This window comes from Pelophylax lessonae (assembly GCF_965119305.1).
Source record: "Pelophylax lessonae genome assembly, chromosome: 12".
NCBI lineage: Eukaryota > Metazoa > Chordata > Amphibia > Anura > Ranidae > Pelophylax > Pelophylax lessonae.
In genome coordinates, this window is record NC_138779.1 from 39,525,615 (window position 1) to 39,550,902 (window position 25,288).

Sequence of the window (25,288 nt, forward strand, 5' to 3'; positions counted from 1 at the left end):
TAAAAAAATGTGGTAGGGTAGAAGGGTTTTAAGCCTCCATACTTCCCAAGCTGACACCTTACCTTATGGAATCATCCAGCCGTTTCAGAAGAATATCATATTCCTTCAGTAACTGTTCTTTCTCTTGCTGCATATCCTGCAGTTTCTCCAGAAGCTTCTGATTGGTGCTCTCACAACTTGTGCGCTGTAACACAATACAGGATGTTTTTAGAATCTGCATTTCCATATGGGAAAAGGGAGCTACATATGATATTACATTCTTATGACCCCATACAACATTGTATAACTGATACCTCTGAACATTGGCTTAAAGGACCTTGTCCTTGATCAATAAAAATTATACTTTAATAACTGCAAAAAAATAAAGCAACCCTTTCACACAAAAAATAGTTAAAATCGCTGTTAAATGTAATAGCAAAATAAAAAAATAAAAAAATATCATCTTTTCCAGTTCCCAGAAGAAACCAAAACTTCTGCAAGTGTCATTCCCTTGGTCCTCCTGAAGATTTCACATCACCATAGCAGAGAGTGGTGACGTTCGGTTGGAGGGAGGAAACAATGGAAGCCTAAAGTGGTTGTTGCCACAACAATGGATGTCACTGCCAGCCCCTCTACTATATCTAGGCATACCACACTTTATAAGTGTTGTATTAAAATGAAGCTTGTAAATACCATTTTACAGCTATCTTCAGGCCGGTCACATGACTCCCGGTCTACTCCTGGTCCCGGCCGGTCTACTACACTGATCCCCCGGGCTACAGCGGTAGGGGCTGAGATCTCCCTCTGACGTCAGCCGGGGAGGTCACGTTACCACTCAGCCCCTCTAAAAATAGTAGACCGGCCGGGAGTCACATGACCGGCCTGAAAATAGCTGTAAAAAGGCATTTACAAGCTTTGTTTTATTAAAACACTTAAACAGTGAGATATGCCAAGATATAATAGAGGGGCTGGCAGTGACAATATTTAATATTTTTTTTTCTACTAATGGCGGCAGGAGGGGGGGGAGGGCAGAGACAGAGAGACAGACACGGGAGCTGACAGGCAGGAGGGGATTAGGGGGACAGAGGAGAGCTGCGGATAATGGAGGCATGCAGGCTGACCATGGTGACCAGGGCTCAGCAGCCATGATTATCAGGGTCAGCTCACAGAGGGGGACACATGAAGTGGCAGGATCAGCCAGGTTTTTTACAGCTTAGAGAGGGGCAGGTTAGACAGCACAGGCACTGTGCTGTTTATCTGCTATAAGGGAACAGGATCTCCCTTTTTTTTTTTTTTAGGGTAACAAACACTTTAAGGGGAAAACCCAGGAGATCGACACTCCTGGACATTTTGGTTTATTAGCAGATTACGGGGGATGAGAACCTGCAAGCAAAGCAGTGTACAATGGTGCAGGCCCTGTGGAAAGGTTAGGATTCACCGCTTCTCTTACAGATAACAAAAAAAAATGTATAATTCTTTGCAACATTTTCATTTTAAGTATGTTACAATAGTATTAGTGTATGGTTTACATTTATTTTACATATTATTTATATTTTCTTCACTTTTACATTTAAATCAAGCCGTCAAAAAGAAATAATAGTGTGAAGTTTCCTTTTTTTCCTGCATTATAAAGAACCTTGTTGCTCCTCTTCACCTTCCCTGCACTCAAGAGCGCAACTATGAACCTTGGGGTCTCACAGCAAAACTTTTATGGTGCCCCAGGCTAAAACTCTCTGTAGCAGCTGGCAGTATCAACTGTGACAATACGGGGTTAATTTACTAAAGGAAAATAGATGGTGCACTTTGCAAAGTGCAGTTGCATTGTGCAAGAGAAGTTGCTACAGAGAGTAAATTAGTAGAAGCTCTGCAGACTTCCATCATCCAATCATGTGCAAGCAAAAATGCGTTTTTTTAAATTTTCCTTGCACGTGATTAGGTAGTCTTTGAAAAGTGAAGCTTTACCTCATTTACTAAGCTCTAGACCAGGGATCATCAAACTACGGCCCTTCAGCTGTTGCGGAACTACACATCCCAGAGTCATTGTAAAACTCTGACATTCACTGACATGAGTAGGCATGATGGGGATTGTAGTTCCTGAACAACTGGAGGGCCATAGTTTGAAGACCCCTGCTCTAGTGCAACTGCACTTTGCAAAAGTGCACAGTCTACTTGCCTTTAGTAAATCAACCCCTATGTGTCATGATCTGAACATAAAATTTGCCTAATTCAAAAAGAGGCTGCAAGTAGTCAGCACAGACTACTAGGGATCAGTCCCATGGATAGGAAGTAAAGCTTTAGTAGTAATAATATCAACAACCATAACTATATTATATTATGACAAAATTATATCCTTGTTTGCCATCAAACTGCACACCGTTGTCAGATCTGAAAAGGTCTTTACTCATATGTCAAATAGTACAGCTGCCTTTTCTGGAAGCAGACACAAGCATCGTCGATCTCTGCTTGGTTGAAAAAGGTTACTGAAATAAATGAGATGGAGAATCTGGTGGCCATGGAGAGGGGCTTTCATGAAAAATTCCTCAAAAAGTGGTTCGACTTACTTTCTCAGAGGAGTATCTATCCCTGTTGGCTTGAATTGACATCCCGTGGCATTTGGAGGTCGCTTAACTGGCTCTGCCGAATCGGGGGAGACAGAGTTGGTTCTTTCCGTTCCTGCACTCTTCCCTTTCCCTTCTCCTTTATTTAACCCCCCCCCCCCCCCCCGCTTTGCCTACCTCACTCTCTTCTCCTTACTTAAATTTCATTAAAAAAAGCATCGGGTACAGACACGACCAGCCGCTTAGTCCCAAGGAGTAATTTTGCATACTATTTGTTCACTGCTTTGATAGGCATTGTGTTGAATCGCACCATGCAGATGTTGTAACATGGCTCCCTTTCGATGAACCCTTGGATGCACATGCTGTCATCTCTGATATTTATACTTTGTGTTGATGTGTTCTCTCTATTGTTACCTTGTGACGACAATAAGTTATTGAAAAAGAAAAAAAAAAAAATACTACAGCTACACACCAACATGGTCCCACCCGTGTCTGCTCCTCCTTAACGTATTTCACCAAACTGGCTTGATCGCAGGGATCCATGTGATCAAGCCTTGATAGTGTACCTTGAAGTGGGTGGGCTTGGTCTTTTCTATTTCCCTTAGCTCCCTTAATGTCCTAGAGCAGTGGTCTCCAAACTGCAGCCATGGGGGCCAGATGCAGCCCTTTGCTTGCTTTTATCCAGCCCTTGGGGCACTATTTTAGTCACTGACACCAATGAAGGGTACAGTTCCTACCAAAGACACCATCTATGGGGTGCAATTCCTACCAATGACACCAACGAGGCTCAATGACACAGAGACGATGGGACACAGTTCCTCCCAATGACCTCCATGATAGGGCAATATTTCTCCCAACGACAACAATGGAGTACAGTTCCTCCCAAAGACACCAATGATGGGGCACAATTCCTCCTGAAGACACCAATGATGGGGCACAATTACTCCCGAAGACACCAATGATGGGGCACAATTCCTCCCGAAGACACCAATGATGGGGCACAATTCCTCTAAATGACACCAATCACGGGGGATTGTTTACTCCCACTGATGCTGGGACATTCTGTACTCCCGATGGCCAGAGTCAGCTCCCCTTTAAAGACTGAAGGACAGTAAACTGGCCCTTTATTTAGAAAGTTTGGAGACCCCTGTCCTAGAGGAAGGCCTGTATCAAATTATACTGTTCAATATATGAGAAAGAGAATTTGTATTGGTATTAGCAGATTTACTGACCTCAGAAGTGACAGACTTCCGCTCATCATCCAGGTGCTGTAGCATAGACTGCTGCTGGTGCAGTTTAATCTGAAGGGTACAATTGCTCTCAGTCAGTGAAATCTCCTTCTCATGAAGGATTTTAATTTCTTGCTGCAACACCTCCAAACTCTCATCCAAGACTTTCCTAGGAAGGAATAAAACATACCAGAACACCAATTAAAAATTATAGAAGACCATCCCTGGCTATGAAAAAATTATGGTGGCCACCAATTTCTGACTGCTGAGGGCATGTGTGCAGATTTGGAATTTTTGTTCCTATGTGTTTCCACTCCTCCTTCTGAGCAATTCATAACTGGATTTTAGTTACGCTGGTGATTTTTTTTTGACAGAACAAAGAGAATATTGGAGTCTTGGACTGAGTAGGACCAGATAGAAAAATTATTTCTTTGGAGACGCTAATAATAAATGCCATTTATCGTCTATAAGTAGCGTGTTCTCCCTGAATCAAGTCTCCTTTCTCCAAGTTCTCTAGTTTCCTTAAAGCAGCTTTTTTCAACCAGGGTGCCCAGGAATCCTGGGGTGCCTTGGCAAAATGCCTAAAAATTGCCCAAAAATTGTATACAAACCAGTGTGTGGATGAAGGCTACCTTTTTAGTTACACTTAATCACAGGTTTTCATTGTGCACCATATCAACCTTCTAGCTGCCGTTGTCCTAACCAGTGGCGTCATCAGTTGATAAGGAGGATGTCAGTCGCCTGCATAGCATCCCCCTTGTTTTCCCCTCCCCCCTGCCCCTCTCCATCAGCGTTGAGGTCACATTAGCTGAGTGAGAGAGAAACACTGAAATATTAGTCAGTACCAGTTTGCAAAAGTATATTTACTTTGGAAGAATAAATCTCCTCCAACGTTGGGTGTATGCTGCATTATGTCAAACTATTAGAATAGCTTCTACATTTTAGGATGGAGTTCCTCAAGACTGTCCATAATGTTTAAAGGGTGCCTTGACGTTGTCCATAAGTTTTAAAGGGTACCTCGAGACTGTCCAGAATTTTTAAAGGGTGCCTCGAGGTTCTCCATAATTTTTAAAGGGTGCCTTGACTGAAAACATGATCGAGAAACACTGCCTTAGAGAACCAAAAAGCCTGAACAATGGTAGAGATAGGTTAAAGCCCAACTAAACAGCCTTTACGTCTCCTTCAGTGTCAGCAGGTGAAAGGAGGAATGCTTTACTCTCACAACTTTATATAATAATTTTATTTTTTGTAAGGCTGGCCAAACACATGCTGATCTTTCCTAAGGTTCTCCATATTTAATATGTTCTCACCAGTGAATCATTGTAAATAAAGGGAACAATAAAATATTTTACATTTTAAAATAAATCTGTGGCCAAATTAAAGTGGACTTTTTTCATAACTATGCATTTCTATTACCTTTTGAGTTGTTCCTCCTGTAAATCCATTTTCACCTTGGATTCCTTCTCTCTTGTCTTTTTCAGTTCTTCCTCCAGGTGGCGCTTGTCTGCTATTTGGGTTTCCAAGAGTGTAATTTGGTGCTGCGATGCTCGCAGTTGTTGCTGCAGATCTAAGACCTATAGAGGATAGAAGTGTTAGAGAGTTACATCACGCTACAAAATATATAATGATATTGAACAAATAACATACACATCAATCAAACACGCTATATAGTATAATATACAGGGGTTTGACAAAAACTATGGAAACACTACATGATTTGCAGGTGTGAAAGTGACGACATGTTTTATGTTGAAAGTGGAAGTGATGTAATATGGGATAGCACGTGGCAAAAACCTAAAAAATAAATAAAGAACACTAGACACAGCAAACTGAATTAATATCGGCCGCTGCCTTCTATATTGGTCTTCACAAATATAAATAATTAATAATTAACAATTCGCCATAACTCTTTTAATACATAAATACTTTAAAACTCTTAGGTTACGTTCACCAGGTAATTTAAGATCATCTGACCTCCCAGAAGGTTCCAGAAATTCCCATATTTAACAGGAGGCTGGGGGGGGGGGGGGTCTTTGCCAGTCGTCGGAGGGGCATTTGAAGAGCACCCCACTGATTTTGGCTGATTTTGTTCAGGCTACGTTCACATGTGGGCGTAGCGGATCGCGGGCAGAATCACTGCGATTCTGCCCGCGATCCGGAAATCATTGCAAATCGCGGGACGCCTGTGCATTGCCCGTGATTTGCAATGGCAGCCCAAACGCTGTGCGATTTTGCCGCGATTTCCGCCTGCCAAATCGTGGTAACATCGCGCAAACAAAATCGCGGGGCGCATGACGCCCAAAAAAGGTACAAGAGCTTCTTTGGGGCATCATGCGTCCCGCGATTTTGTTTGTGCGATGTTACCGCAATTCAGCAGGCGGAAATTGCTGCAACATCGCACAGCGTTTGGGGTGCCATTGCAAATCATGGGCAACGCACAGGCGTCCCGCGATTTGCAATGATTTCCGGATTGCGGGCAGAATCATGGTGATTCTGCCCGCGATCCGCTACGCCCACATGTGAACGTAGCCTGAACAAAATCAGCCAAAATCAGTGGGGTGCTCTTCAAATACCCCTCAGACGACTGGCAAAGACCCCCTCCCCCCAGCCTCCTGTTAAATATGGGAATTTCTGGAACCTTCTGGGAGGTCAGATGATCTTAAATTACCTCTTCTAGAGGACCCCCCAGAACATTCCCACACGATTCATCTTTTGTAACCAATCCCAAAATCCCCCACTGAAATCAATCAATGGGGGACGTACGCTGCTAGTAATATGGAATCATGTCAGATTACGGAGTTTCAAAGAGAGCAAAAAGTTGTTGGTGCCGCTTAGCTGGTGCCTCGGTAACTGAAGTTGGCAATTTATTAGTAGTGTCGAGAGGTACAGTATCAAAGGTTATGACAGCACATACAGTTTTCAGTAAAAAAGTCGTCCGATAAGTGCGGTCGACATGGTCATCTGATCGAAAGAGACAAAAAAAGGACATTGTGACCTGGAATAATATTTGTCAGTTCCCAGGAGAATTTAGGCAGTCTTAGATGCCAAAGGCGGTCCAACACCATATTTGGTACAATTTTCTTTAATAATTGTGTTCTTTTACCTGGTGTTTCCAGATTTTTGTTCAACCCCATGTATTATATATTATATACAGTGCCTTGCGAAAGTATTCGGCCCCCTTGAACTTTTCGACCTTTTGCCACATTTCAGGCTTCAAACATAAAGATATAAAACTGTAATTTTTTTGTGAAGAATTAACAAGTGGGACACAATCATGAAGTGGAAAGAAATTTATTGGATATTTCAAACTTTTTTAACAAATAAAAAAAACTGAAAAATCGGGCGTGCAAAATTATTCAGCCCCCTTAAGTTAATACTTTGTAGCGCCACCTTTTGCTGCGATTACAGCTGTAAGTCGCTTGGGGTATGCCTCTATCAGTTTTGCACATCGAGAGACTGAAATTTTTGCCCATTCCTCCTTGCAAAACAGCTCAAGCTCAGTGAGGTTGGATGGAGAGCGTTTGTGAACAGCAGTTTTCAGTTCTTTCCACAGATTCTCGATTGGATTCAGGTCTGGACTTTGACTTGGCCATTCTAACAGCTGGATATGTTTATTTGTGAACCATTCCATTGTAAATTTTGCTTTATGTTTTGGATCATTGTCTTGTTGGAAGACAAATCTCAGTCCCAGTCTCAGGTCTTTTGCAGACTCCATCAGGTTTTCTTCCAGAATGGTCCTGTATTTGGCTCCATCCATCTTCCCATCAATTTTAACCATCTTCCCCGTCCCTGCTGAAGAAAAGCAGGCCAAAACCATGATGCTGCCACCACCATGTATGACAGTGGGGATGGTGTGTTCAGGGTGATGAGCTGTGTTGCTTTTACACCAAACATAACGTTTTGCATTGTTGCCAAAAAGTTTGATTTTGGTTTCATCTGACCAGAGCACCTTCTTCCACATGTTTGGTGTGTCTCCAGGGTGGCTTGTGGCAAACTTTAAACAACACTTTTTATGGATATCTTTAAGAAATGGCTTTCTTCTTGCCACTCTTCCATAAAGGCCAGATTTGTTCAGTATACGACTGATTGTTGTCCTATGGACAGAGTCTCCCACCTCAGCTGTAGATCTCTGCAGTTCATCCAGAGTGATCATGGGCCTCTTGGCTGCATCTCTGATCAGTCTTCTCCTTGTATGAGCTGAAAGTTTAGAGGGACGGCCAGGTCTTCGTAGATTTTCAGTGGTCTGATACTCCTTCCATTTCAATATTATCGCTTGCACAGTGCTCCTTGGGATGTTTAAAGCTTGGGAAATCTTTTTGTATCCAAATCCGGCTTTAAACTTCTCCACAACAGTATCTCGGACCTGCCTGGTGTGTTCCTTGTTCTTCATGATGCTCTCTGCGCTTTAAACGGACCTCTGAGACTATCACAGTGCAGGTGCATTTATCCGGAGACTTGATTACACACAGGTGGATTCTATTTATCATCATTAGTCATTTAGGTCAACATTGGATCATTCAGAGATCCTCACTGAACTTCTGGAGAGAGTTTGCTGCACTGAAAGTGAAGTGGCTGAATAATTTTGCACGCCCATTTTTTCAGTTTTTTTATTTATTAAAAAAGTTTGAAATATCCAATAAATTTCGTTCCACTTCATGATTGTGTCCCACTTGTTGTTGATTCTTCAAAAAAAAAATTACAGTTTTATATCTTTATGTTTGAAGCCTGAAATGTGGCACAAGGTCGAAAAGTTCAAGGGGGCCGAATACTTTCGCAATGCACTGTATATATAAATATTTATATAAAAAAAATATATATATATAGGTTCATATATATATATATATATATAATATATTCTCTAATTTTTTTAATATGAATATATATATATATATATATATATATATCTATATATATATATCATATATAAACTCCTCTTTAATGCCTGAAGAATCCTTGTGGTATACATACAGTGTACAGCATTTAGCAGTCTGGGTAAGTAATGTATAGCACAGTGTACATATTACAGCAGTTAATGGTACATGGCGTTACGTTTCTCTGTCAACAGTGCCATCCGGTCCATTATGTCTTGGCCATATGGTGACAGATGGAGATATTGAAAAATATTAACAGCACTTGTCCATGCGGCATAGTCTTGCTGCTCTCGGCTGCTGATCACATGAGAAACATAAGTCCCACTGGCATTACACAGAGATCCAGGAAGGGGAAGGGAGGGTAGAGCAAGCACTTCTTCTCATGTACTGGGTTTAAAGTGTATCTAAACCCATGAAAAAATGTGATAGATTAGAGTTTGGATGGGCTGGCTGCATTTCTTCTTCCTTTTTTTATTTTTTTACATGTACAGATAAATACCCGTTGATCCTGTTAGAAACCTTGCATCCTTGTAACGTCCCGTGTACTGATCTGAAACCCCAAGCAACATTATCAGATTTCCCAGATCTCTTCTGTGAACTACAAATCAACACCCCTTTATGTGATGGAGATAGGAGTTTGTAGCCGAAAATCAGGAGGGAACCAGCGCTGCTCTTCCAAAGATACAATCAGTGTTGTCACCCTAGGTCAGGGAGTTGGAGCTTCAGGTAAAAATACAGGAGGCAAAAAGGCATAAAAAAAGAAAAACTAATGCAGCCACCTTATCTAAGGAGTGGTAAGCTAAAACACATTAAAGTGACTCTAAACTTTTTATTTTTTTTTTTTTTAAACCAAAGAATATTCTATTCAAGTATGCATTTTATTACTCTCAGCCTCCTCCAAATTCCTTTTTTTGCTGCTGTGATCTGACTTCCTGTTAGAGCAGGGGTGTCAAACTCAAATTTCATCGCGGGCATTATGGTTGCCCTCAAAGGGCCGGTTATATCTGTAAGATTAGATGTCCAGAGCACCCCACACCCCCCTTACATGAAATGTCAAGAGTCACTTACCTTTCCTTACATCACAATGCACACCCTTACATTGTGTTGCTACCAGGAGGAAGATGCAGGTGGATTTCGGAAGAAGAAAGTGCAGGGTCTGGAGAAGAACCAGAGGAGGGCTGGAGTCAGCTTCCAGAGTCTTCTGAATGCGGAGACCAGGGGAGGCAGAGGCAAGGTGGTGTTGCGGCTGCACAGAGATGCGGAGGATCTGTAGGAGGAGTTCTGCCCTCATCTCTGCTGCGGACTGCTGAGAAGGGGGGGGGGGGGGCAAAGACAAGTCTTTCTGCAGCTGCACAGAGGAGTGCAGGATCTGGCAAAGGAGTTCTGTCCTCTATGCTGCGGACTAGTGAGACAGGGTGGGGGCAGAGACAAGGGGGGTGCCGCAGCTGAAGGAGAGGTGCGAGGGCCACATGAAATGGCCTGGGGGGCCGCATTCAGCCCGCGGGCCTTGTGTTTGACACCTGTGTGTTAGAGGGTGACTACATTCATTACCCATGGTCTCACTATATGTAGGAATGTAGCCAACCCCTATTGCCCTCTTCTGAAATGGACTAGGGACTATGGGATTTGTATTGTGCATAGCGCAATGTACATGACCACAACGAACGTGCACTGCTTGTTCCAAACAAATGGAAGTATGGAAGTGTGGGTGCTTTCACACAAACGATCCGATCAGATCCGCCAGTCAGTTTTTTAGGCGGACCTGATCGGATGCTCCATACATCCCTATGGGGCAGCGGGTGTCAGCGGAGACATCTCCGCTGACACCCGCTGCTATCCGATTCCGATCCTATCCGTGAAATCCGGACAGATGGAAACCCTATTTTCCATCCGTCCAGCAGATTGGATATGATGAGAACGGACAGGCGGTCCGTTCTCATCCGATCTCCCCATAGAGGACAGCAGGGATCTGACAGCTCCGTTTCTGCACACAGAGCGGAGACGGAGCTGTCATCCGCCTGCTCAGCGGGGATCGGCGGATCGATCCCCCGCTGAGCAGAGAACGGACCGTGCCGGACGGCGCATCATGTGAAAGGACCCTAAGAGGGTAAAGGAGAGGTTTTTGGGTTTAGATACGCTTTAAGGCTTCATTCATACCAGCAAAATGTGGTAATTTGAAGTGTTGGGTGCTGGTAATTCTTTTAATTGTTGTAGCTCTACTAGGAAGCAAAGATTTCAGAGACTTGTATACATTATTGTAAAACTTTCAAAGGATTGTTATTTTTTGTGACAGAGACTTTAATATAAAATATATTTAGGCAGTTATGCCAGTAACACATTAACCGCTTGCCGACCGCCCGCCGCATTAATACTGCGGCAGGCTGGCTCGGCTGCGTGAATCGACGTAGGGGTACGTTGGTTCACGGGAGTGGTGCTGGGGCCCGCAATAGGCAGCGGGGATGCAGATCCATGAGACTGGCAGCCGCGATTGCTGCCGGCCACCTGTGATCCCTCCCCACTAAGAGAGAAGGATGGTCTGCTGTTGTAAACACAGCTGACCGTTCTTCTCTCTGGAGCAATCACAGAGCGCCTCTGATCCTTCTATATAGGAAAACAGGTCTCTATGATCATTTCACAAGTCCCTCCCCCATACAGTTAGAAAACACTCCCCTAGGCTCACAAGTAACCCTTTCATCACCCCTAGGTTAACCCTTCCCTGCCAGTGTGATTAGTACAGTAACAGTGCATATTTCCAGCACTGATCACTGTAGTAATGTCACTGGTCCCCCCAAAAGTGTAAAAAAAATGTCAGTTAGGGGACCGATCTGTCCGCTGCAATGTTGCAGTTCCGCATAAAAAAATTAAAATAAATAAATAAAAATCGCAGATCGCCGCCATTACTAGTAAAAAAATAAATAAAAATGACAAATCTTTCCCCTAGTTTGTAGACGTGGTAATTTTGCGCAAGCCAATCAAAATACGCTTATTGCGATTTGTTTTACCAAAAATATGTAGCAGAATGCAAATTGGCCTAAAAGGATGAAAATTTTTGATTTCTAAATTTTTTTTAATGAATGTTATATAGCAGAATGTGAAAAATATTGTTTTTTTTTTCAGAATTGTCACTCTTTTTTTATTTATAGCACAAAAAATAAAAATAAAAAAATTGCAGAGGTGATCAAATACCACCAAAAGAAAGCTCCATTTGTGGGAAAATTTTTTATTTTGGTACAGTGTCGCACGACTGCACAATTTTCCAATAAAGTAACGCAGTGCTGAATCGCAAAAAATGGCTTGGTCGTTAAGGGGGTAAAACCTTCCGGTCCAGAACTGGTTAAAATGATTTCTAGAGATCATCACTGGTACAAAAATAGAGTTTTAGATTTGCTGGGTTTAAAATATTGTCTGCTCCAGGTGGGCAAAGCATGCTGGGGCTTGATCATGTGCGCCCTGCTGATCTCAGAGTCTGAATGAGATAAATCGAGTCCAAGTCTCCTGGAATGCAGCCATAGACATTCCGCAGCACATTCATGCTTGTGCTAGAACATAATTAATGCATGGAGGTAGATTATTAAAAAAGAAAATAATACCAATTATCTGTGTTTAACCACCTCAGAAATATCCACGTGTCTGGATAATAAAGCTAGAATTTCTGCTTCTGGGTGGTCAGGCTATATGTTCATTATGTAAAAAAAAAAAAAAACACTGATATACACTATATTGTCAAAAGTATTGGGACGCCTGCCTTTACACGCACATGAACTTTAATGAAATCCCAGTCTTAGTCCATATGAAATCCCAGTCTTAGTAGGTAGGGTTCAATATTTAGTTGGCCCACCCTTTGCTGCTATAACAGCTTAAATTCTTCTGGGAAGGCTGTCCACAAGGTTTAGGAGTGTGTCTATGGGAGTGTTTGACCATTCTTCCAGAAGTGCATTTGTGAGGGCAGGCACCAATGTTGGAGAGAACGCCTGGGTCGCAGTCTCCGCTCTAATTCATCCCAAAGGTGTTCTATCGGGTTGAGGTCAGGACTCTGTGCAGGCCAGTCAAGTTCCTCCACCCCAAACTCATCCATGTCATTATGGACTTTGCTTTGTGCACTGGTCCACATCATTTGGTGGAGGGGGGATTATAGTGTGGGGTGTTTTTCAGGGGTTGGGCTTGGCTCCTTAGTTCGAGTGAATGGAATTCTTAAGATGTCAGCATACCAAGACATTTTGGACAATTTCATGCTCCTAACTTTGTAGGAACAGTTTGGGGTTGGCCCGTTCCAGTTCCAACATGACTGCACACCAGTGCACAAAGCAAGGTCCATAAAGACATGGATGAGTGAGTTTGGGATGGAGGAACTTGACTGGCCTGCGCAGAGTCCTGACCTCAACCCGATAGATTACCTTTGGGATGAATTAGACCGGAGACAGCGAGCCGTCCACATTAATGCCTGACCTCACAAATGCGCTTCTACAAGAATGGTCAAACATTACCATAGACACACTCCTAAACCTTACGGACAGCCTTCCCAGAAGAGTTGAAGCTGTCAAAGGGTGGGCCAACTCAATATTGAACCCTACGGACTAAGACTGGGATGTCATTAAAGTTCATGTGTGGGTAAAGGCAGGCATTCCAATACTTTTGACAATAGAGTGTAATTCTTCATATATTTTTCTTTAGAGCTGGTGTTATATGGGTGGACCTTAGTTTAAAGAAAAGTCCCCAGGCTTTCCTGCATGAACTGGGAATTGAGGCTGCTCTGAGCAGTGTTCTGCTAGACAAGGAGGGCAGCAAAATGCTGAATTAGGGTTTCAGGCTCCCTTTACACTAGTTACACATACCTATGTTGTTGTGTATTTTAAAGCAGACACCATAAGATACCTGTTCTTAAACCCTCCTGCCACCTTGAAATCCCATCATATACCTTACACAAATACTGACTTACTGCATAAAGCTATTCACATAGGGCTAAGCAGGATCCCCCTCTTGATGCAGCCTTTCTCAATGTTTTTACCCCAGAGGAACCCCAGAAATAATTTACAGGTCTTGGAGAACCCTTACTAAAATCAATTAATTGGGGGGTCAATGGGAAAAAAACACCCCTTACCTTGGTGGTCAGTAAGAAGAATGCAGCCCTTACAGTGAGGGCAAGAATGCCACCATTGAAGCTGTAGTAAAATTCGCTTTTATATCTTGTACCTACAGGTAAGCCTAAGAGAAGGCTTACCTGTAAGTACAGTGAACATCTCCGAACTGTGCACGGTTTAGAAGACGCTACAAAGTGTAGCAGCCAGTGAAATCCCTGGAGGATGCACACTGCCCTCTCAATGGATGGCACTAATGTCGCCCATCGAGAGTGCTGTCCTGCGAATGTCGCTTCCATGTGCATGTGCGGGAGTAACATTATTGTAGCTCGCCATTCAAACATACTAGCATATTAGAACATGAGCCTGCAGGAGGACTTTTGTCTCCAGCAACTTTACTACTGCTTTGAAGACAGCTAAAACAATTATTGGGGTCATGCTGCTGCCAAGTAGCATTGATTCTAGAACTACAAAGACACTGTAAAAAAGCAATCTCCGGAGGAACCCTAGGATTCCTTGGAACCCCAGTTGAGAATGGCTGACTTGATAGGTTGCTCAGGCACAGAGCATTGCAGTATGGAAGGCAAAGTTAAGCCCTGTACACACGAGTAGAAATTCGGCCGGGAAATTTCGTCCGACGACCAATCTGCGGCTTGTTAGTATGGTGCTTCCGACAACCGACTCCGACTTTTCGGCCGAAAAAATCCTGGTGTGCAGGCTATATAATTTTTGTCGACCGTCAAAACACGTCTGATTTTCGTCTCATTAGTACAGATTTCGATGGGGAAAAATCTTATGAGCAAGACTGGGCATGCTCAGAGATGAAAGAACACAAAGAAAGCAATCCAACACATGACATCACTTCTGAAGTAGAATTTTGTCGTGCGGGAAAATTCGTGTGCAGTCTAGAGCACATTCCAACCAACAGACACCACTCTGGACAAAAGACGGACGACCGGTCGGCGGAAATTCGTTGCGTGTGTACGAGGCTTTAGTGTACAGATGCGCACAACACAAAGAGCTACAGGTATTTCTTGGAGGCTCCAGGAGGTTAATTGGGCATTGAATTGCAAAGTACGCTCAGGAATCTTATGGTACCTACATGACAGCAGCTGTAATGTTTAATTATTTGTCCCTAATTGGCCTAATTAGTGTTGCTTCACGTTGCTTCTTAGCTTGGATCTCATACCAGTTTTTCAGCATCCACCGCTCTGCATTTTTCATGTTCCAGTTTCTCCTGCCAGCTGTTCTGAACCTTAGAATTGCGGCTCATTTTCATAAGTTCCAGTTCCATCATCTTAATCTTCTGCTGCTGCTGTTCCCGCTCACTTTCCAGGCTGGAGAGTGTCGCAGTTACTGAGGCATACTTCTGTTTTACGTGGCTTAATTCTTCACTCGCCTGGAATAGTGTGAAGTGCATGAAAATTGGGGAAAATCATTGTATACTAATGAAAGGTGCAATCACCAAACATAACAGACCAAAGGCGAATACATTCAAAACGCTATTCAATACTAATCTGCCACATATGGCAAGAAGCCAAAATACGTAGGATTGACCAAGGAGAAAAATTGGCCCTTTCACACTTCTCAGTTTTGATGCACTTTGGGGTTTACAAAATTGAAGAAAAATGCTTGAAAACACTTTTCCCATTAAATCCTATGGAACTCTTTACACTGCAGGTGTACTGTGCTTTGAAAAGTCCTGCATGCTTCATCTTTGATGCAGTTTTTCAAAAGCACTTTACATTGTAAATCACTAGGAAGGCATCAAAAGTGCATAAATAATTGATCCGTGTGAAAGGGCCCTTATATTAAATGAACAAGCAGGATAGGAGTTGGCGCATCACACATACCTATATAGCATCAAGGGGTATTTAGTTCATGTATAGTCATTAGTCTGGTGTGGTCGATGGCTGAAATAGAGGACACTCGGGGCCAGCTCAACTGATAACACTTAGAGGTGTTCTGCTTTTAGTTTTAATATCAAATAAAGGCACACAGTGCTAAAATGTTATAAGTGGGAATATAACAGAGCAGTTGAAAACTTTGTATTCAAGTGAACTCAGCAAACACAACTCACCTACGAAATTTAATTTCAGTGTCTAACATTTTTGTGATCGGAGGTCAGTGAAGGCCTAGATGCCCAGGTCAAAGCAGTGTCAGTATGTGTCGATTAATGAACTATATAACAATAAAAACTATATTTTCTAACCTAAAACATTTATTAAAGACACATAAGGATTTTGTTTGGTATACTATATTAGGAAAAATCCTGCTCTGTTTTTTTTTTCTTTTAGGCTGACAAGTGGGAAAAAACATACATTTATTTATTTATTTTTTTACAACTATAGATGTATAAGACAGTTGCGGTATTAAACAAAAGCACACTGCTATCTACAAGTTGCAGTGACCTCTGCAAGATTCATTTTTATTTTGTGTTACTTTTTTTCGTTGACATAGTAATCACAAGATCAGAAACGTATTGTCCATATTGGTCTCTAGAAGGTCCTAGAGTTGTTAGCGACCACCAGGTCTGACAGATTGTAGCTGTCAAAAAGAGGATATAGATTAATCTACCCTTACTTTGAGGCATCCTGCAGGGGAATATTAATCTGCAGACTGTGGGTGAGAATACAACCAGTGCTGCACACTCTGACAGACAGTAGTCCATGCTATCCCATGGCAACCAATCAGAAATTAGTCTGCCTACTCAACTTGTAAAAATCAATTTATTTGTTAATGGGAACCAGCTAAGGACCAGGGGGTAACGTATAAAAAGTGTCCAGGTTTCCATGCTCAGAAGTCAAAATGCTGCCCATATCCACCAATCAGACTTTAGTTTTTGGGAAAATGAAACAAGGAAGGAGACTGTTTGCTACTGGTAAATGCTTTGATATTCTATAGGTTCCCTTGCTTCACTTTTTATAAACAATGTCTTCTGTTTTTTAACATATTGACTAAAAACATTTCAGCCCATGAATTGCCCTCCCCTAGTTCTGTATTGTCCACAGAGAGTTGACTTCTAGACAGATGAAGACGGAACCAAGTCCTGCCTCCAATTCAGGGGTGACGTCATACCTTAGTGTATTCCTTCTGCAGGAGGATATTTTGTTTTTTGATTTCCAGGTTTTTGTCTCTTTCGTATCGCAGTTCCTTTTCTGCCGAGCTGCAGATATTGTGCACTCTGTTGAGGTCTTGGCGAAGTTGGCGGATTTCCTCAAACTGCTGCTGGATAAGAGCGTCCCCAGCTAGATTCTGCCAAAATAGAAAAAAAAAAAATCAAAAATAAAAAGCATTAAAGACTTTTGGGTATCGTGTCGTGTCCCTCATCTTTTTGCCCCAAGAATTAAAAAAAGGAAATCATGGTACCATTCAGATCAGTTATTACCATGCACATGAAATCCTTCTTTCTTACATTAGCTCAAGAGCCATGGCTTCCTCTTTTCACACAACTTTGGCAAAATCCACACCCCTAAGCTTAACTGAGCTACCTTGACCCATCACAGCTGCTTTCTTCAGTGGCCTCATCTGGAACCAACATAAACAAGCAGGTGGGGTAGGGCAGATTAGCTTAGTTAGGCTTAGGGGGTGGATTTTGCCAAAGTTGTCGATAAAGAAACAATGGTAGCCACTCTGATCGGTTTGGAACTAGCAAAAAGGGAAAGGTGCACAGGGGCAGGACCATATACAAAACAGCATAAAGTGGGTCTCAGGCAAACTTTCAAGCTAGCCAGCAAAGAAAAAAATGTTAAAATGTTAAGTTAGAAAATGGAGGTTTTGGATGCATACCTCTGCAAATACATGTGGAAGCCACCCTGCTGCATCAAGGCACCTCTGCTAAGTTTGGTCCCCAACTTGGTAATGAGTAAGCGACATTTCTAGTCGTGAAACGCGTCTACCTGCTGTCATATGTCTCACAGTGTGGAATTTTGATGTCTATTTTTGGTGTGGAAAAAATATACTCCTGTTTTGATTTCACCTCGGAGTGCGGTCACTGACTTTCTTTCTTCTGATGAAATAGCACTTGGATTACGGATCCGACCAGCACCTGACAATATCTCACCTGGAGCGGTCTTTTTCCTATTTGGACTCTACAAGTTTGGTCCCCAACTCTAAACTCTATACTGAGTGTCCCCAACTATGGGACACACACTATATTGGGACACGTGCCTTTACATGCACATGAACTTGAATGGCATCCCAGTCTTAGTCTGTAGGGTTCAATATTGAGTTGGCCCACCCTTTGCAGCTATAACAGCTTCAGCTCTGCTGGGAAGGCTGTCCACAAGGTTTAGGAGTGTGTCTATGGGAATGTTTGACCATTCTTCCACTAATGTTGGACAAAAAGGCCTGGCTCACAGTTTCCAATTCATCCCATGGTGTTCTATCGGGTTGAGATCAGGACTCTGTGCAGGCCAGTCAAGTTCCTCCACACCAAACTCGTTCATCCATGTCTTGGACCTTGTGTCTTAAAGTATAACAGAGTTCATAGCCCTTGTTAAGTAAAAATACAAAATAAAAATGGCGTATTCAATACAACAGTCTTTGAGTCCTTATTAGATTGAATCATATGGCCACACAAACCTCTTAGACCTTATGGAATTCAAACTCCATGCAATATGCGGTTTTGCATACTTTAGATACATTTAAGTGTTATCACTGGTGTCACTTTGTTATTTATATCAAGCAATTTAGCACCATGCACTTTTTCCTCTGCAAATTTGGTCTGAATATTGTTGCATTAGTATCATCACTATCATTTTAGATTGCACCATCATCAAATGTTTTTTCATTTTTTAAAGCTGATATTTTATTAAATGTTTTTTTCCATTTGTGAATATATGTTTTAGAGCGCACTAGCACATATACACATTATTTCCTTCTCCCCAAGTTTAGGGAACTCTAGGTGCTGCTCCCTAATAGAGTTGGCGCATTACTATTTCTTTCATATAGGTCTTGGAACTTGCTTTGTACAGTGGTCCGAATCATTTGGTGGGGGGGGGGGATTATTGTGTGGGGTTGTTTTTTTAGGGGTTGGGCTTGGCCCCTTAGTTCCAGTGAACAAACAGTTTGGCGATGGCCCTTCCTGTTTCAGCCTGACTGCACACCAGTGCACAAAAACAAGGTCCATAAAGACATGGATGAGCGAGTTTGGTGTGGAAGAACTTGACTGGCCTGCACAGAGTCCTGACCTCTACCTGAAAGAACACCTTTGGGATGAATAAGAGCAAGTACTGCGAGCCAGGCCTTCTTGTCAATATCAGTGCCAGACCTCACAAATGTGCTTCTGGAAGAATGGTCAAATATTCCCATAGACACACTCCTAAACCTTGTGGACAACCTTCCAGAAGAGTTCAAGCTGTTATAGCAGCAAAGGGTGGGCCAACTCAATATTCAACCCTACGGACTAAGACTGGGATGCCATTAATGTTCATGTGCCTCCAAAAGCAGGTGTCCCTATACTTTTGGTAATATAGTGTATACAGAAATTCACAGAGAGTAGGATCATCTGGAGTCAGTCCCATCGTCTGTAAAAGGTTCAGCAACACACCAGAAGCCCAGACATCCCATTTACAGGGCAGCTGGAAACTTCTAGTGTGTACATGCACCAAACCCCCCCCCCCCCCCCCAAAAAAAAAACAACTATTGCAGCTGCTCTAATCTTTAGAAACTAGCAAAAAGGTAGAGAGTCACATAGGCAGGGCATTATACAAAACTGTACAGAGAAAATGCAAATGTAAAGCCCAGACTTGCAGCTCAGCAGAGGGGATCAGTAAGACCTCTAGTGTGTTTCTGCACAAAAACCAACCAAGCAAAGAATGGAAACGGCTTTGAATAATTTATAACTAGCACAGGTAAGGTGCACATGGGCATGGCTGTACACTGTAGTGTAGAGTTATTGATCACACTTTGCAGTGGGGCCTTTACTCAGCAGTGTGTGCTTTAAACCTAAACATTTAAAGGTCTAATTGGGTATTTATGTACTCTGAGCAGCTGAGAAGTGTCCAGGGGATTTTTTTAGTAGACAATAATATTAATTTTTAAAAAAAATCAACCTTGTTCCAGGATATTTTCCATAAAATTGATTGATTTTAATGTATATCCGATGGACATCAATTGAACAATGATCACCTATGAATGTAGACGGTCGACTGGCTACAAATGGTTAGCACTTTCACCTAGAAGCAAGAGGGTCGCTGGCTCGAATCCCAACCACGACACTACCTGCCTGGAGTTTGCATGTACTCCCTGTGCCTGCGTGGGTTTCCTCCGAGTACTCCGGTTTCCTCCCACACTCCAAAGACATGCTGGTAGGTTAATTGGATCCTGTATAAAAAAATTGTCCCTACTATAGACCTTAGATTGTAAGCTCCTGGAGGGCAGGGACTGATGTGAATGTGTAATGTATATGTAAAGCACTGCGTAAATTGACAGCGCTATATAAGTACCTGAAATAAATAAATAAATAAATGTTTGTGTTTGGCCATCATAGCCGTTGTCTCTTAACCACTTAAGCCCCAGAAGATTTTACCCACTCCCTGACCAGGGGTTTTTTTGCGATTTTTTACTGCGTGATTTTAACGAACAATTGCGAGGTCGTGCGACGCTGTACCTAAACGAATTTCACGTCCTTTTTTTCCCACAAACAGAGCTTTCTTTTGGTGGCATTTGATCACCTGTGCAATTTTTTGATCATGCACTATAAACAAAAAAATAGCGTAAATTTTGCAAAAATAACAATATTTTTCACATTTTTAAAAATCAAATTTTTTTAACAGTTTCGGCCAATTTGTTTTATGCTACATATGTTTGGTAAAAAAAAAAAAAAAAAAAAAAAATCGCAAAAAGCGTATTTTGATTGGTTTGCGCAAAAGTTATCGTGTTTACTAACAAAGGGAAAGATTTTTGTCATTTTTGGTGGGTTTTTTTAACGAGTAATGGCGGCGATCTGCGATTTTTTTTTTTGCGGGACTGCGACATTGCGGCGGATAGATCGGACCCTTGACTGACATTTTTGACACTTTTGGGGGTACCAGTGACATTACTGCAGTAATCAGTGCTATACATATGCACTGTTACAGTAATAATGACACTGGCAGGGAAGGGGTTAACTGTATTGGAGAGGGAGGGGTTAAGTGTGTCCTAGGGGCGTGTTTCTAACTGTGATGGGACATGTCTCCTATTGTAAAAACAGAGATCAACGGTTCTACGTAGTAGAACCGTCTGATCTCCATTTTTACTCCATGTTTTCATAAGCCGCCCGCCTTTCTCCCGCTCTACCGACGATCGTAGTGTGACCGGCGGACATCGGGTCCGCCGGTCACACGCGCGGACTCCTCTGTGAACGAGCCGGGGCGGGCGCGCGCTCGCCCGCTATTGGCTCAAAAGCCGGTGACAGGCTAGTGATGTAGATCCACGTCACTCTGCCTAGCCGGGGCTGACTGCCGCAGTAAATATACTGTGCACAGTCGGCAATCGGTTAAGCTGGCCACACACTGAATGAAATTCTGCCAATTCGGCAGGGAATGGACGAATTTGGATTGTTTGTTTGATTTCTTTTGAATGGATATGCTGGAAAAATTTTCTTGATCTGCCACTGCAGCCAATCCGCTGAAGCGGTTGATCAGTGTATTCTGACAGCGGGTGCAGCTGTCAGAATACAATGTCCTACAGAGAGGATTCCTCTATCCACATTTGTGTGGATGGAGGAATTTGTTAGATTTTACTTTAGGCTCGGGTCACACTATTGCGATGCGGGAAGGCTGCGAATTCGCAGCCTTTTCCCGCATCGCACACGCACCCCCGGCAGTTCACACTGCCATATGCGATACGCTGGGGGTGTCAATGTAATCTTAACGACACCCCCAGTTTGATCGCATATCGCAGTGCGATCGTGCAGTTCGCACAGGATGGGATCGCACAAGTGTGAACCGCTGTGCGATCCGATCCTGATGCGGCTGCAAAAATGCCTCCTGTGCGTGTTTGCACCGGGTGCGATGCGAATTTAGCCATACAAACTGTATGGCTAAACTCGCACCGCACAGCTGATCGCATGTAATGTCGGAGCAGTGCGCTCCGACATTACATGCGAACCCGGCACTCGCATTAGTGTGAACCGGGTCTGACAGCCACCTGTGCTAATCTTGTTAATTGAAATTAGGCATTTACACAGGACTAGGCACTACCCCTATGTGAAAGTGCTTGGTAGGTTTCTCTGGCACTGTGGGAGGCAGGCTTAATGTACATATGCATTTCCCTTCAAATTTCCCTCTGCAGCTCTGGGTTCGATTCCCAAGCCATACTCACTTTCATCCTAAAACAACCCAAACTCTCATATGAGCATGCAATAAGAATTAGGTGGACCATATGAACGACCTGAGCAGGCCTTACTCACTGCCCCTCCAACATATAGAAATTGGGGAATTCCCCTAGATTGGGACTTTTTAGGCACAGAGACTTGAATATGTAGAAAAATATTCAAGTCTCTGTGCCTAAAAAGTCCTAATCTAGGGGAATTCCCCAATTTCTGTACTTTAAAGGGATGTGGCACTATATAAGAACTCTGGTCAAAAGCAAATCCATGTTGCTCCAATATAGAAAACAGTTTAACGAACCTGTGAAACAGTTTGCTCAGCCCCATCTACACATGTCTGAGGTCTGGGCATTGGATTCTGCAAATTGAAGAGGTCCTGTCTTAGGCGTGCAATCTCTTCTCTCTTGGCCTGCAGATCCTGCCTGCAAATTGTAACTTCATGTCGGAGCTGCAAGTTCTCTTCCCATAGGCGTTGCTTCTCTTCCAGTCCATCCTGGATTTGTCTCTGGAGAGTTTCACATTTCCTCTGGTGCTCTGACAAAGCAGCACTATAAAATCATAAAATAAATTTTATATAATATATATTGATATATTTATATTATACACACACACTGATAGTCCGATGCCTTGTCATGGTGTCGGAATGGTTCGATGTCACCCGAGGTTCTCACTCATGCAGGCTGTGGAGCTTTGGGATGTCTGTCCTGAATGGAGAAAATGGATTTTGCAGTTTTCTCCAGGATTTGGTCCACATGTGACAAGAAATCAGCATGCTTATTTCCCAATACGAAGCCTCCAAAAGGGATATGGTACACCCAGTTTTACTCATACAGTGGAAAAAATAATTATTTGATCCCCTGCAGACTTTGTAAGTTTGCCCACATGATAAGAAATGAAGGGTCTATAATTATAATCATAATTGGATTTTAAATGATAGAGACAGAATATCAACCAAAAATCCAGAAAAAAAAACCCCACATACAAAAATGCTATATATTAAAGTTGCAGTTCCATGAGTAAAATAGGTTTTTGATCCCCACGCAAAATATGACTTTAGTACTTGGTGGAGAAACCCTTGTTGGCAAGCACAGAGGTCAGACATTTCTTGTAGTTGGTGACCAGGTTTGCACACATCCCAGGAGGGATTTTAGAAACATAGAAACATAGAAACATAGAATGTGTCGGCAGATAAGAACCATTTGGCCCATCTAGTCTGCCCAATATATCTGAATCCTATGAATCCTATGAATAGTCCCTGGCCCTATCTTGTATGAAGGATAGCCTGGATATCTTGTATGAAGGATTTTGGTCCTCTCTTCTTTACAGATCTTCTCTAAATCCCTAAGATTTCTTGGCTCTCTTGGCAACGCGTTGTTTCAGCTCCCTCTATACTTTTTCTATAAGATTAAGGTCTGGAGACTGGCTAAGACACTCCATGACCTTAATGTGCTTCTTCCTGAGCCACTCTTTTGTTGCCTTGGTTGTATGTTTTGGGTCATTGTCATGCTGTAAGACCTATCCATGACCCATCTTCAGTGTTCTGGCAAAGGGAAGAAGGTTCTCATCCAATATTTTACAATACATGGCCTCATCCATTGGCCCCTCAATGTGGCAAAGTCGGCCGGTACCTTTACCAGAGAAACAGCCCCAAAGCATCATGTTTCCACCTCCGTGCTTGACTGTAGGGATGATGTGCTTAGGGTCATCGTCAGCATTTTCCTTCCTCCAAACACGGTGAGTGGAGTTAAGACCAAAGAGCTCAATTTTGGTCTCATCTGACCACAGCACTTTCTCCCAATCCTCCTCTGAATCATTTAGATGTTCATTGGCATGACTGTACATGTGCCTTCTTGAAGAGGGGGACTCGCCCTGTATGGAGGAATAAAAATGCTGACTATGACCCCAAGGGCACGATCCCTACAGTCAAGCTCAGAGATGGAAACATTATGCTTTGGGGCCATTTTTATGCTAAAAGTACAGACCAACTTTTCCACATTGAGGGACCATGTATTGTAAAATCTTGGAGGAGAACCTTCTTCCCTCAACCAGAACACTGAAGATGGGTCATGGATAAATCAACATGACAATGACCCAAAATATACAGCCAAGGCTACAAAGGAGTGGCTCAAGACAAGCACATTAAGGTCATGGAGTGGCCCAGCCAGTCTCCAGACCTTAACTCTGTAGAAAATGTATGGAGGGAGCTAAAAATTCAAGTTGCCAAGCGACAACCAAGAAACCTTAAGGAATTAGAGAAGATCTGTAAAAAAGAGAAGACCAAAATCCCTCCTGAGATGTGTGCAAACCTGGTCACTAACTAAACGTCTTACCTCGGGTTCTTGCCAACAAGGGTTTCTCCACCAAGTACTAAGTCATGCTTTGCTTGCGGATTAAATACTTATTTTACTCACTGAACTGCAACTTAATTTTTTAACATTTGTATAATTTATTTTTTCTGGAGGTTTGGTTGATATTCTGTCTTTATCATCTAAAATAAACCTATGATAACAATTATAGACCCTTCATTTCTTTGTAAGTGATCAAACCTGCAAAATCTGCAGGGCATCAAATAATTATTTTCCCCACTGTACACCTGACTCGAATATAACTGTGCAAGTTTAGTTCTATATGGACACTATTTTTATTGTCAGTTATGTCTTTCAATGTAAAAAACAGAAGGATTGTGTATGTAATGTGTCAGACTGTCATGTTACTGTTTTTTTTCACAATAAACATTTTTCTGATTAAAAAAAAAAAAGCGTTACTAAACCCGAGATCCTGCATTCACTCTATCTTGTCTCACAGAACATGGAAACGCAATTATTTTAGTAAATATAAACTGCTAAATACCTTTTCTCATCAGCAGTAAATAGCAGTCTTGTGACTTCTATCAGTGTCTGGTTAAAGCTTGTAAGAGGAGTTTTCATTCTCCTCTGACTGTCCTATGAGCCTGCAGGATGCCCGACCCCTCTGTCTGGACAGTGCTGATTGGCTCTGTGCTGATCTTATGGACCCTTCCAAGAAAACAAAACTATAGCAATACACATTAAACTGAGCATGTGCAGAGTGCCCCCAAGGCTCTGTACTATCCTGAGATGGAAAATGGAAAAAAGGGGAGGATCAGAGAAGACAAGATCAAACTCCTTTTTTACACAATGCAAAGGATTAACCTCTTAGGTTCCACAGTGAGTATAACAAGCATTTACAGACTGATTTTACTGTTGTGGGTTTAGTAACACTTTAAGTCAGTGGTCCTCAACCC

At 42.5% G+C, this 25,288-nt stretch overlaps 1 protein-coding gene across 2 annotated transcripts in view; it reads right to left on the minus strand.

Moving 5' to 3' along the window:
* CCDC30 (coiled-coil domain containing 30) overlaps window positions 1-25,288 on the minus strand; it is a 114,042-nt gene that overhangs the window by 15,739 nt on the left and 73,015 nt on the right. For both annotated transcript variants that reach the window (XM_082273354.1, XM_082273353.1), the window contains 6 exons: window positions 22,328-22,574; window positions 16,791-16,967; window positions 14,902-15,111; window positions 5,183-5,340; window positions 3,770-3,935; window positions 63-184 (listed from right to left, as the gene is read on the minus strand). In XM_082273354.1, the coding sequence (XP_082129480.1) occupies window positions 63-184; window positions 3,770-3,935; window positions 5,183-5,340; window positions 14,902-15,111; window positions 16,791-16,967; window positions 22,328-22,574 (1,080 nt within the window). The remainder of the gene's footprint in view (window positions 1-62; window positions 185-3,769; window positions 3,936-5,182; window positions 5,341-14,901; window positions 15,112-16,790; window positions 16,968-22,327; window positions 22,575-25,288) is intronic.